Source organism: Carettochelys insculpta, chromosome 1 (assembly GCF_033958435.1).
Source record: "Carettochelys insculpta isolate YL-2023 chromosome 1, ASM3395843v1, whole genome shotgun sequence".
Taxonomy (NCBI): domain Eukaryota; kingdom Metazoa; phylum Chordata; order Testudines; family Carettochelyidae; genus Carettochelys; species Carettochelys insculpta.
In genome coordinates, this window is record NC_134137.1 from 57,531,264 (window position 1) to 57,545,280 (window position 14,017).

The 14,017-nt window shown below is 36.7% G+C and overlaps 1 protein-coding gene across 5 annotated transcripts in view; it reads right to left on the bottom strand.

Annotated features, from left to right (window-relative positions):
- Positions 1 to 738: 738 nt before the first annotated feature.
- Positions 739 to 14,017, bottom strand: part of POSTN (periostin) — a 55,595-nt gene continuing 42,316 nt past the window's right edge. For 2 of the 5 annotated variants that reach the window (XM_074986881.1, XM_074986871.1), the window contains 8 exons: positions 13,888 to 13,950; positions 11,348 to 11,443; positions 9,172 to 9,261; positions 8,174 to 8,254; positions 7,483 to 7,563; positions 5,190 to 5,276; positions 2,844 to 2,885; positions 739 to 1,962 (listed from right to left, as the gene is read on the bottom strand). In XM_074986881.1, coding sequence (XP_074842982.1) covers positions 1,928 to 1,962; positions 2,844 to 2,885; positions 5,190 to 5,276; positions 7,483 to 7,563; positions 8,174 to 8,254; positions 9,172 to 9,261; positions 11,348 to 11,443; positions 13,888 to 13,950 — 575 coding nt within the window. In that variant the 3' untranslated portion in view covers positions 739 to 1,927. The remainder of the gene's footprint in view (positions 1,963 to 2,843; positions 2,886 to 5,189; positions 5,277 to 7,482; positions 7,564 to 8,173; positions 8,255 to 9,171; positions 9,262 to 11,347; positions 11,444 to 13,887; positions 13,951 to 14,017) is intronic. The other 3 variants (XM_074986896.1, XM_074986889.1, XM_074986905.1) reach the window with 3 other exon arrangements.

Sequence of the window (14,017 nt, forward strand, 5' to 3'; positions counted from 1 at the left end):
TTGCACGTGTATGAGTTTTTTCACAAGATATATTACGTATAGACTTACTGTCAGTCTCAGTTTCTTTGAACTTGTGACAGTATAAATGATCAGCCTTTATAATGCACCATTGTAAAAAGTGAAAATATTATAAGAGATGTGAAGGGTTATAGGAAATGTGAGTTTTAATGGTGGGTAATATTTCGGGTGCATGCATGTATGTCCACACAGCTTAGAGTTAAGTATTTCTTAACTTAGAAGTGGTAAGAAGAAGCCATGGTCTTGTTCTGCCAACTGGGGAAAAAAAAAATCCATCAAATGTGTGTATATCGTACAGCTGGGTATATACCTTGTCTACTAAAGTAAATATTCAAAATGAATGGCACACTTTGACTGAATTTTAGGAAATAAAATATTAATAATTGAGTCTCCTTATAATCCCTACCATATGTGCCACTGTATTATCTGAATTAAAATTAAATAAAACTATGTACTTCAGTGAAGAATGAAGGTACTTGCTTGAAATCAACCAAAATAAAATAACCATTTTAAGAACTAGGGAAATTGGGGTGTGAGCCATTGAAACAGAAAGTTGTCTGCTTTGCTTCTTCGTCCCCTCACCTCTTGTGAAAAAAGGAAAAAGAAAAAAATATCTACTTGTTTATATGAATGCATGTATTTGTTTAAAAGTTAGGCATATTAAGAATATTTGGAATGTGTCCTAACACAAAAGGGTTTGCTTACAAATACAAAAAAGGATAATTTAGCCAGTTTTTAATGAGTATTTGTTTCAAAAACAGAAGAATAATAGCACATGTAATGACTCTTCTTAACCTTGGGTTCTGCGGAATTAAGGCACCTTACTGAATATTTTAATTTTTTTTCGCAAATAGTTCATTCCAACATTTGACATAAAAAATTGCAAAAAGCAAACAAACATTTTATGAGTACAAAACTAGAGTTATAAAAATGACATAATTTACAAACAAACCCAAATTAGTAACAGACATGAGCAAAGCACGTTTTGATATAAAAGCTTTCATACCAGCCCCAGTTATTGTTACACTTGCTTCTATGCAGAGGTAACCATTTGCATGCATTTTATTTATCCCTTAAGTTTTAACAATCCAAGGGCTCATACTTACTTAAAATGTTATCCTTTTATTATCTTAATTTTTGTGTTTGATATAGGATTCCTATAATGGGAATTCTTTTTATTAATAGATGAAAATGTAGCCAACATAAACGTACACCAAATAAATTGCAGGAAACTCATTTGTGATATTTTTAGATCATCCTTTAGCCAAGTTATGAGGAACTGTCTGAATATGTAATGCAGAACTAGAGGATGTATGTGATACATGGTATACTTGCCAATTTAGAAAAGGTAACGTTGTTGGTGTCACAGTGACATTAAAACCATGACAAAAGTTGACATCAAAATGGAACATATTACTGAACCAAAAGTGCTAGGTTTATAGAGCTCTCTTTAGATTACCCATCATCAAGTCACCTAAATTATATATTTCTAGAAATGATCTAATTTCACTTATATTTCTAATTTATAAGAAATAATAAAATTTACATTCCGAAGTGTCCCCTGTTCAGTTGGAGCCTAATCCTGTAAACACATATTACCAGGCATAGGGTGGAATCTAGGCTCCATTGCAATTCATGGAAGGTGTGCTATTTGATTTCCCTGCAGCCAGCATTTCATCCTAAATAACGCTTGCTACCACGAGAGGTCTCATCTACTTCAATAGACTACTCCAGCTAGTGAGCACTATGCCCCATAGTGACTGTTTACACAATCAGACCCTTTATGTCGGCTCATGGTTCAGTTTATACTTGATTAGCACATGACACATTCCTTGTGGTTTTATTTTAAAATTGCTTCCTTTCCCTCTCAAAGATCCGGTCATTCATTTTTAGTTCTATGGTCTCTGTCTCACTGGAAAGATCTTGCCCTCCTCCGTGGTGATCCTAGTGGCAAAACATAATAAAAAAAGTTATTTGCAAATGTAATGCATGGTCAATTCATCAGGAAAAATATGTATGTGTCCTAAATCCTACCATGTTCCTGCAGATAGTTCAGTGGAAGTGTACAATGCTGTCTTAGGACTTCATGGCTGTCTACTCATGGAGGCTACACTAAAACCACAGATCCAGATACCCAAGACTTTGAAGCTACTAGATATCTAAACCCCTGTCAACCCCTTTTCTAGTCTTATTGAGCTAAATCATACAAAGTTATTATTGATTCCTAATGCCAGTCAAATTTTCATTGGCTTCATCTTATTGAAGCTCCTGGCTAAATGCAATCCAACTTTTTTCCATTGATGTCCATGTGCCTTTCCAGGGAAAGTGAATGATGTTACACAAACCCAGCTGGGGATATTATTTACAACCAATAGGCTTGTACTAGTGTAACCAAGGATATGACTGGCTTGTTTTTGGTGCTGTTGCCAATTCATGAGGAACAAAGTATCTAGCTTGACTTTCAGATGTCATATTGAGTTGCATTCCTGGCAGGTGAGAGAGTAAAAAGCATCCCTTTACTTGTCAAGTGACCAAGGTGGATATAGAATTTGTGAAACACAGCGATGATGGAACCCTACAAAGCCTCTATTCAAGGCAAAAGCACCATTCAAAAATTTTGTGTCAATCAATGAAATATGCAAGCCAGCTTACATAGACATATTGGTTGTTTAAAAAACATTAAGTTTACCAACCTTGTAAAAGAACACAGTGAAAAAACTGATTAACATTCTTTATATTGGAAAGTAGTTTATTCTCAGGAAAGGATTCTAGTTTAAAAATATACTTAGAAAAAGTATATTGTGAAAAGGTTTGATTTCCTTTACCTGATACCCTTTTGGGTGGTTGTCCTCTCCTCACTGGTGCTTCTACAAAATAGAAATATTGCAGTCAGGAATGGTTTATAAACAAGTACTTGAATTAGAGCTCACTCAACAATTTGAAACTTATAATTTAGAAAAAGAAGTCAACGGTGTTACAACATTTTCATAAACCTGGGATTACTGATGACCTGCAACAGAAAGGCTCGTACGAAGAAAAATAATAAAACATTTTCAAGTTGTTCACTCTACAAATTATGACAAAAATCACCCTTTAAAAACAGAGAATTACCCTTATGTGAGTTAGGATGGATTGTGCTGCTGGCAATGAGATGCTAGTTGGAAATTCAAAATAAATATGTACGATACAGTGAGTATTTTGATGGCACAGCATCGTTGTATATACAATTCAGATTTCCAGAATTCCCTTCTTTCATGATGAGAGAATTACAGGAATGATGCAGTAATATGGGGAGACATCCTTGACTAGCTGTTTTACAGAATATCCATTTGATCTGTGATTCTACAGATATTTGCTAAATATTGCAGCATACGTCTTTAGGTTAGTGCAATGAAAATTATAAATGTGAGAAAATTCTGCAACAAGAAAAAAATCTTCTCCAACATCTTCACAGCAAATGTTGACGCAGATATTACATGCATTCAATGCCTATTAATGCCAATAAGAATGTGTAAGGGACCCTGAAATATTGAACTCAAGGTCCTCTGATCTCAGTGCAGATTTCTCCCCTTAGAATCCATGAGTCTAAGAGCTGTATTTACAAATACATGCAGTTAAATAGCTTTGCACTATGTTTACTTTATTTTTCCAAATGCTTTCACTAGGAACAGTAACCTGCACTACCTCCTCATATCTACATACACCTTTCACTTCTCTTTTCACCAGGTGACAAGCGACGTTAAGGTTTGAAATTCTACACTAAGAAAGACTGAGTGTTGAGCTCCCTATGTCATTTGAGAGTGGGGAAGATGAGGGCAAAATATGGCAGATAAAAATGGTCTTAAGTGCAAGACTGTCCATGCTAATCAGGTCTCCCTAAAGGAGAAGGTCAGACTCGTCTGTCTTTCCCATCCTGCTTATCACTGAAGCTATACACAAAGTGCTTCACATCTTTTCGGTGTTTGGTCAAATCTGGTGTTCACTGTGCATCGTTATGGAGTATATCTCCTGTAAGTATCTATACAGCCATATGATGAGTCTTATATACGCAAATACCTTGCTCTTCATTTTAAACAATTAAAATGTAACTATGTATGTAACAAACAAACAAACAAACAAACAAAAATTCTCTGGTGCATTTAAATTTATCCTCTGATTTTTTTTTACCTTTATAAAATCTGATAAATTAACCTAATCTGAAAACACAGTTTAAATAACATGTCTTCATACTTTAGGTGACATATGAAAAACTTCATTCACCAGATGCCATTTTTGCTTCTATGTCTCCTACCCCTGGAATGTGAACATGAACCAATCTTGAATTATTACATGTTAATTCAAAGAGGTACATGTACAAATACCACAAGGAATCACTGCTTTGTTCTAATTCACCGTAGGTACTGTTAGAGAAGTAAATACAAGTGAATCTAGAACATCCAAATTCAGCCCAGGCATCAGCCAGGCATGAATGTGGTCGCTAAGAATTTCATTGCATAATCCAGTGGTTCTCAACTGGCTCTGACCAGAATGACCGGTGCTGGAATTAGGGCTGCTGTTGCCTCCTCTGGCTTGAAGTGGTTTCCATCCTTTCCAGGGTTTGTAATTTGGTTCAGTGGTTCTCAGCACTCCCACTACATCAGTTGTTCCAGAGCCCCTGACTGGCACCTCCTTCCCAATTAAAAATATGAGAGGGGAAGAATGGTTGCAGCCCACTGACATCTCTTCATGTCTCCCCCACTGCCCCATAGGGATTGTGACCCTCCCCCACACACAGCTGAGAACACCTGGCATAATGGATCAATGATTGAAACAGGGAAAAAAAAACTTAAGTTATTGAGAACTTACATGTTCTTCTTGTAGTGCTGCTCATAGAAAAGACAGTAGTTTGATTATGATCGTATTTCAGTATTCTTGGCTAGATGTTATAGACAGACATTTTTCCTTGTCTACTATACGACAATAAATTTATTTAGAATGAGGCTCAAAATAAACTTTGAAATGATTCCCTGCAAACTCAGCGTGCAATCAAATCCTTTAAAATGACAAAACTGTGCTTGCTAAAACTGTCATTTCAGAGCTACACATGTGTACAAAAGCTATAAAACCCCACCTGGTACAAACCCTGCAGATGAAGATGGTCTCAGTGCTATCACATTATTAGGCAAACTAACCTTCCAGAAGAAATTCCTTGATTTCTCTCTCGATAATCTGTGGCTCTCCCTCAATTACTTTAGTAACTTTGGTGTACTCAGTTCCAGCTATGATAAGCATTAAAAACAAATGGGTTAAATCTGGGATAGCATTTTTCTATATGAAGGATGCCTGGGAGGGAAACATTTCATTCTGAGAGCATAATGGTGAGTGGGATGCCATGTTATAAGCATCATATAATCCTGCCAATTTTATCACTTTTTATCAGTCCCAGCACATGGGAATTACCTTCTCCAGATGAACTGGGACTCTGTTTCAGTAAGGACTGCCAAGGGCAGCACGCTGTGTTGGATTATATACAATTTTATGACAGCCCATTAGAGACTGTGTTGCTTTACACAAAGGCAAGGCACACCTGCTACTGAATTTGGGTTTGTTCAAGTGTTTCGGGAATTCTCTGTTGTAAAACAAGAAATATTCAGAGGCAATCAGAGGAGGGCTGGGAGTCCTCACCACCATTATTACAGCAGCCATAGTGTCACATGTGTAGCTGCTCTTCTTGGCTAGATGTACTGTATTGTGGTGTAAAACGCTGGATTAAAACAAGGCATAGGGTAGGGAAGATTGAAGAAAAACATAATCTGATCTTTTGATCCATTACACAAAGCAAGAAGCTTTTCCTAACCACCTCACGATAGCAAAGAGAAGAAAAGAATTCAGTAGACTATGTTGTATCACACAATTCATTGCTAATACTTAATGTAGCACTCACATAAATCTGTAAAAGTCATTTATCTTAATAGATTAGTTGTATTTAATTGCACATCTTGATAAATTAGGGCAGTAGCTATATAATGAGGAAGTGGTCCAAGGGGTCAGGACATGCTAATTCACAACAGTGGAGCTTTGCAGACCCATCATTGCTAAATGATACATGTTTGAGTACTGCAACCCCACTGCAGACAATGGAAGCTAGTCCAGTGTTTTTAGTTTTTCTGCTATGCCTTTAGAAATTTCTAACCGAATTTTAAAGTAATTCTAAATTAATTTAGCTCAAGTAAAGGGTATGCAATAGGCAGCCCTTGAGACTTGTCTTCTGGAATGTATACACTATATTCAGGAGTGATGCAAACTCTCTCACCCTGTCCTAATCACAGTGCATTAATTCTGACCTAGAGAAGTCAGTGGGTTAAGATAATGTAGCAGGTCAGTCTTCATGAGCAGTCCCCTTTGCTTGTCTGCTAAGAAACAATTAAATGAAGGTTGCCCATTGAGTGGTAGTCATCATGGTTTTACTTTATGAAAAAGCAATGTATTATATTCTTCTGTATTTATTAAATCTTAATCTATGCAAATCTCTGAGGCCCAGATCACCAGAGGTACTTAGGCATCTAATTCTAATGAGAAGTCAGAATGCCTAAATGTCTTTGAGGCCTAGCTGAATTAGTCTGTAGGATTAGAGTCCAGTGTTGTATTGACTCACTTCACTTCCAAACTTGTCATTAATAACAAGACCACAAGAAATGGGTTCAATTCATCTAAATCAGAGGCCTGTATGTTTCCAGAAACAGCCAATTATCCTGTTGAGTTTGGTAGTCAGGTTAATACTAAATTTTCCCATTATACTTGAATTCTTTTGCCACTTTCACCTTTGCTATGGCAGGTGGTTCTTCTAATCTATGCAATAAGCAGAAGACATTCCATTTCTTGAGATAAAGAATTAATTTCATCTGCACACATTCTTCTATTTTTTTTCTACATCTACTGGTTATTTTTTGCTAAAACGGTTAGAACTGAGAGGCAGATGGAGGGAGAGAGAGATAATCATTATCAGGAATGCTATACTTGGAGAGAATTAAAGTTAATACTTTAATGAACAATACCTGTCAGTATTTAAACATGCCTTTGATTGTTAACTTGAGGGCAATGAATATTCATTTCCGAAGAACAGAAAAGTATAATGAATTTAGTCCAGTCTAACAGTTTCCTTTTCATTAATGTTTCTGAAAGTCAATGTTTCCCTGGAAAAAGGTTTGCAGCTAATGGAATAAATCTTCATTGCTCTCCTTGGTTTGAACTAAGTAACATTTTAAAGACTGAAAGACAAATATACTTCTATTAGTTCTTGATGAATGAAAGTATAAAAATTGACTGTTCAGAGTTTGCCACTTCATGACTTTTTTTTTTGTAGATTTAGATTGAAACTAGATCAGATAGGTCAATCTTTAAAATGTTAATTGATCAATTTGTCTTAGAGACGTTTCAATCGTCGCAACCTGTTATAGAGAGGTTAGTTGCCATACACTCACTAACCTCCCTGTAGGAGTCTTTTGATTTCTTCATCTTCAAGTAAATGACCATCACCTTCAATGAATTTGGTCACCTTGGTAACCTCTGAGAGGATACATGTTTATGGCATAAAGTTGATTTACATGACACAGTCAGAGTTCTAAATTACAGTACATCAATGAACATGTTGCATGACTACAAAATCTATTTAGTACAAAAAGTTCAATGCACACATCTGGTTGTTATAATCATGACAGAAGAACAATCATTTTTATAAGTTCTCAGTATATGTTATATATGTGCAGTTCTATGTAAAATGAACTGTTAATGAAGTACATATTGAGGCAGATACCAGTTATAAGTCATTTGTAATATGCTTTTCTCAGGTCCTTCTGGGACTTCTTTTCTTGTCTTGATGTGGAACTTGTCTTGTTGAAAAATGTAGACCTCTACTGCATTTCAATCACACATTTATATGGTCAGACAACTCCACTATGAAGTTCAGATTTTGAGGAATTCTACATGTTTATAATCGATCAACTCAAATCTTCAGCTTTGAGCACTCCTAAATGTTGGAGGGTTTAATCTCTAGCTCTGAATTTGTGGCTTAGACCCTTGTTCTGTATGTATATTAATTAAAATTACAAGATGCATAATTTTCAGCAATCAAATACCCATGGAGCCTACATTTTTCTTTGAGAAGAAAAATACTAACCTTCTTCAATCAATTTCTTCAAATTTTCCTCAGTTTCTCCTCGGCCACCTGCAGTAATTCGGGTATATTTGATTTCAGGACCTGAAATTAAGTTTAAAAGATGCAGCACTGAAACAAAGACTGCATTATTACATTTTAACATAGTTTCTTCTCTAAAACATCAAGCACATTTTTGTCTTTATTTATGATTTTGAGTATATGTTTCTGTTAAACGTGATACCTAAATGCAATATTGAGATCTGGAAGAAGCTTCTCCCTACTTTCAAAGAACTTACGGTGCTAAATGTCTTAGGTTAATTTTCAAAATGGGAATTAGAAACCTAATTTATAAAAGTGCTTTTGAAATTTTATTTACCCCCATGCCCATAATTTTATGTGAATTAATGGTTAATTATGTATTAATTTATTCTAATGCTAACAATATTTTACTGGAAAATATTAAACATTTAAATTTAATTTAGGAGATGTTGTCACACTCCCAAAATTTCCCTTATTTAATCATCTGTAAAATTGCTCTTTCCATAGCAACAATGTGAATTTTTTATGTTTTTCTTTAGGTATCTTATCTTGAAATGGTCCCATTTTCACTGAGAAGTCAATACTTTTTTTCTCTTAAAATAAAAACAACAACAACAACCAATCAACCAAGCAAAAATCAGAACTCAATCAACTAAACAAAAAATCCCACCCTGGTGTATGTTAGTGAAATGTTTGAAAAATACTCCTTTTTGAGATACAGAAACACATTGATTTTTCAGATGTCTACATTGTGTTTAAAATATTGCACACATGTCAACACACATTTGTATACAACCCAATACCAGCAGTTGACCTCCCATATGAGTAGTGGAAAGTGCTTACAAATTCTGGGTGGCATTCATCTTTCTGTAGAATATTGCAGTAGAGCTAAAATGGGACTTGAGAGAGGCTTAGATTGGCCTAGTCAAGAAAGGTAGATTTTAGCCAGTAGGAAGAGAAAGGTGCTTTATATAGCTTACCTTGAATAATTCTTTCTTCTGTCACTTCTTTTTCAGTCACCTCCACAGGTTGTCCATCAATGATTTTGGTGTATGTTTTAATAACAGGTTCTGTAATGATATTTTTTAAAACATAAATTAAAGTGGTTAAGAATATACTGGACGTGCTTTTTGTGAATGGTTATCCTCCATTCATATTGGAAAGTAAGTCAACTGATACATAAGTCTTCAGTCAGGGGCTCAAGAGTTTTGCCAATGACCTCCTTTGAAATCTACAGCAAGTAACGTTACCTCTCTGTGTCTATATTCCTTCTTGTACCTCTTATCTGCCTTGTCTATTTAGATAGCAAACTATTAAGGTAGGAACTGTTTCTTACTATGTGTTTGTACAGCATCTAGCTGTCCATGGGATCACGAGCTCAGCCGGGATTTGTAGGTGCTACTGAATTACAAATTAACAATAATAAGAATGGCCCTACTGAGCTGGCCTCAGTGTTTGGATCTGGATCAAGACCTAAGCTTTTTTCAAGTCCAGGGATGGTCACATCCAAAAATTTGGTTGAGGTCCATTTTTGTTATAAATACTTCAAAGATCTGAGGAAGTGGGAGGATAAGCCAGTGTCCACTGGAAATGGACGTGGGTGAAAAGCATCTTGAAATGATACAGTACACAATTCTGAAGAACATTAGAAGGGAAAACAGCAGCATCAAGATAATGGATTTCAAGAAAAAAAACAGTCTTTAGCAAACTCAAGGAGATGGTAGATAAGACCACATAGGAAGCAAATATAAGCGGAAAAACAGTTTGAGGGAGCTGGTAGTATTTCTCAGACACATTAGTAAGGGCTCAAGATCAAACTAACCTGCAGCATAGGAAAGATAGGCAGTATGGTAGGAGATCACCTTGGTTAAACAAGGCATTCTTCAACGATCTGAACTCAAAAAAGTCCAGTAAAATGTAAATACTAGATCTAGTTATGAAGTCTGAATATAAACAAACAACACAATCATATAAAGGACAAAATTAGAGCGCTTGAGGGACAAAATGAGATTAAACTATCTAGAGACATAAAGGGTAACAAGTAAATATTCAACAAATACATTAGAAGCAAGAAGACAACCAATAGGTTTGGCCCATTACTCATTGATGGGGTTAAAAACAATAACAGAAAATGAGGAAGTGGCAGAATTGCTATGTGACTTTTTTGTCTCACTTTTCACCGAAAAGATTAGTGGCAATTGGACTTAGCAGAGCGTGCACCAGTGAAAATGAGGTGGGAACTGAAGCTAAAATCAGGAAAGAACAAGTTAAAAATTACTTAAGTCTGTGGCTACACTACAGTGATCTGTTCATAGAAGTTCCTGTCAGAACAGATCTTCTGCGGAGAGGCAAAATGCTGTCAGCGGAAGTGCCAGGTTTTGTTGACATAGTCTCTGTCGACAGAGTGAACTGCTCCTTGGATCCACTTTTGTGTGTGGACGTGATCTGTTGACGGAAGTTTTGCCAGAAGATCTCTTCTGACAGTGACTTCTGTCGATAGATCGCTGCAGTGTTGCCGTAGCCTATGTAATTTTTAACTCATTCTTTCCCTATTTTAGCCTTAGATGCCACCTCGTTTTCAGTCCACACACTGTCAACAAAATGCATTTTGTGTGTAGATGTTCCATGAGTTTTGTCAACAAAACTCTCTAGTACAGAAGTAGCCTTACACAGGCTAGATGTTTTCAGGTCAGCAGGGTGTGAGGAAATACATCCTAGACTGTCCAAGGAACTAACTGAGGAAATAACTGTCTGCCTTAAGTGCAAAGGACTGTCCTAGATCACCTACTGAGATCCCTTCCAGTCCCACTTGCCTAAGATTCACTTCTAGGTCAAAATAAATTCACTTTCTATCATGCTGTTACCCACTGCACTTTAGAAGGCAGGACAATAGCTATCAAACAGAATTAATCTGAGAGAGGTGGCAGCCCAACATGTGAAGTGCTGCAAATTTAACATCAGATACAATGTTTTGGGAAGAGGCAGGCAAAATCTGTAATGAGTAGCTATGAAATACTAATGTATTTTATGAATGAAATAATCTGCTGACTCATAAAAAACTACATGGCTCTTTGCTGAACTAAAATGTAACTAGAAACTGTAAATCTTGCATAAGCACTCTACCTAATCAAGTATCATCACTGAAAATTTATTCACCTCCATGAATCACTTTAGTTATTGTCTCGCCTTCTCTGAGCAATTTGAAGTCTGGTTCTCCTTCAATCACTTTTGTGACAGTTGTAATAGATGGCTCTGAAAAATATTATTGAAAAAAGTAAATCGACCTGTTACAAATATATATGGCCCTTCTCAGTGCACGGAAGGAACACACATAGTATTTGAAGCAGATATGGTAGAAAAATATTAACACCCTCCACGCAAGATCTCATAACATATAATATTCCATTCTGATTAGTGTTATAATAATACGTTTGCATAATGGCAGTGATTATATGAGAAAAATAACTAAGTGTATCCATCCACGAGAACACCTGTATAACTGCATTTTCTTCTCATACTAGTTGGAGATATGATATCTTGCATCCTTTTGTATATCTGGAATTTCAAATGTTGTTGACTAACCTGTGTTCTGTCTGTAACAAAATCATCACACTAGGATTTGCTTCCCTGTATTTAACAGACTAATCTTCAGGTGGGAAGCCATAGCTGTGGCTGCCCCCAGTGGTCAGTATGCAGTATTACAAGTAGTTCCATGACAGTGAAAGTCAGACTGCCTCTACATTTGTCACTTCAGTTTATAGCTTCATGCTGCAGTGAAAGTCTCAGTAACCTGTAGGTACCTTTCACTGCTGCTGGAGCCTTCCTGGTGCCACCCACTGCCAGAAACTTTCTACATAGCCAAAGCCTTTTACAGTGGTGGGGAAAAGGTGTGGCAGCAAGGCGGCGGTGGAATACTGCACCACCAGAAACATCAGTGTAGACATAGGAGCACTGCTTGGGCCTATAGAGTACGGTAGGATAGATGTCCTATGGGTCAAGCACGTAGGGCACTTTACTCATTTAAGCTGTGTCTCTCTTCCTACCCTGCTCTTTATACCCAGGCTACCTGTTTCTGCAGTGTCTGTAAATCTATGTGCTGCCATAAGCCCTACAGTAAAGTCTTGGCTTCACTGATGTCACTGGGGCCAGGATTTCAACCCACACACTATTTCCTCTCCATTTAAAAGGAGGAAAATTAATAGCACCCAATGATGGTTCTATGTCCATTATAGTGCTAAAGTTCATGAAATTTTCAGTATTTTCATTAATATATGGGTATTGTCCGAATACTTGCAAATAACAATGAATATGGTGTAAAATTGCAATTATTAAAACTTGCTTCCTGTTTAGCGTTGCCCCCAGTGCTCAGGACCCTCTACATATGCTCCACCATGGAACTCTGCATGGAACTACATCTGTGAGATTTTTGGGTGTGAGGGAGGGTTGGGCTTGAACAAAGGAGGATTCTTGGCACTTTTCAAGGCCCTGTCTTCTGCTAACTGCTCAGAAGCCAAGTTCATTCTGTTTCAATCAATCTTACCTCCTTGCAGGATCTCTCTGCAGCAGCCACCATCCAGCAAGTGGCAGCATATCTCAAGCAGAGGCACAGGGGAAGCTAGTGGAGCAGTCTCTACAAACTAGTGTGTAGGTGGCTGTTGTCTTTGCACTCAGGGATTGAGGTGCCGAAAGATTGTCACCCCAGTCTGTTAGTATTTTATCCCCATTTCATATTGACCACAGTAATGACACACAATTTAAGACAGTGAAAAACCAGGATCCAAAGTCAGAGCTGTGTGTCGAGCTGAGACTCATCTCTGCATGTAAGGCAGTTGAGCTTAAAATGCAACATCAGTGCACTTTCTTCACAGAATATTATGGGCTACATCTACACTAGCATTCCTCTTTCGAAAGAGGCATGCAAATGAAGGAAATCAACAATGCAAAGGAGGCACAGATTTAAATATCTGGCACCTCATTTGCATATATTTCTTTCAAAAGAGCTTCTTTTGAAAGAAGAAAAGCAGTGTAGATGTGGCTCTTTCAAAAGTAAACCCCATCTTCGAAAGAACCCTTTTTCCTATTCTTTTTAAGAAGAAGGGTTCTTTCGAAGATGGGGTGTACTTTTGAAAGAGTCATGTCTACACTGCTTTTCTTTTTTCAAAAGAAGCTTTTTCAAAAGAAAAATATGCAACTGAGGTGCCAGATATGCAAATATGTTTCTCATTTGCATTTTCAATTTCCTTCATTTGCATGCCTCTTTAGAAAGAGGAATGCTAGCGTAGACGTAGCCATGGTGTTCTCAAGTGAGAAATATGATTTTGCACCTCCCTTTACCGAGTTTTTGGCAGACTCCTTAACCTTATTAGATGACATTTATTGTACAATTACTCTCTTTGTAACAGACAGGCCCCTTCTTTTTTTTTTTTTTTTGAAAAAAGCTGACCTTCCCCAGAAGTTGATTCCATAGCAAGGTTTTTCTAAATTATCATTATCATCAATAAACCATCTGTTTATTGTCAAGTGGTTAGCACAATAAAGTCCAGACTTTCTGGACCTCCTATATGTTTTCAATAGGAGGTGATGCCCAGGGTCCCAGATTAGCTTTTAGCTAGTTAGTTAAATAGCTAGCTAAAAGACTCAACATCTAGAGCACACTGGTGCATCACAAAACATATAGCTCTGTTAATAAATCCTACCTTGATTAACTTTTGGAATTGCTGCACCACCAACTACTTTCGTGACTTTTTTACCTGTTTTTTCTGACAAACATACATAAATATTTTAGTGACTACATCAATAAAAGTGGTTGCTGCTATAAATTTAGAG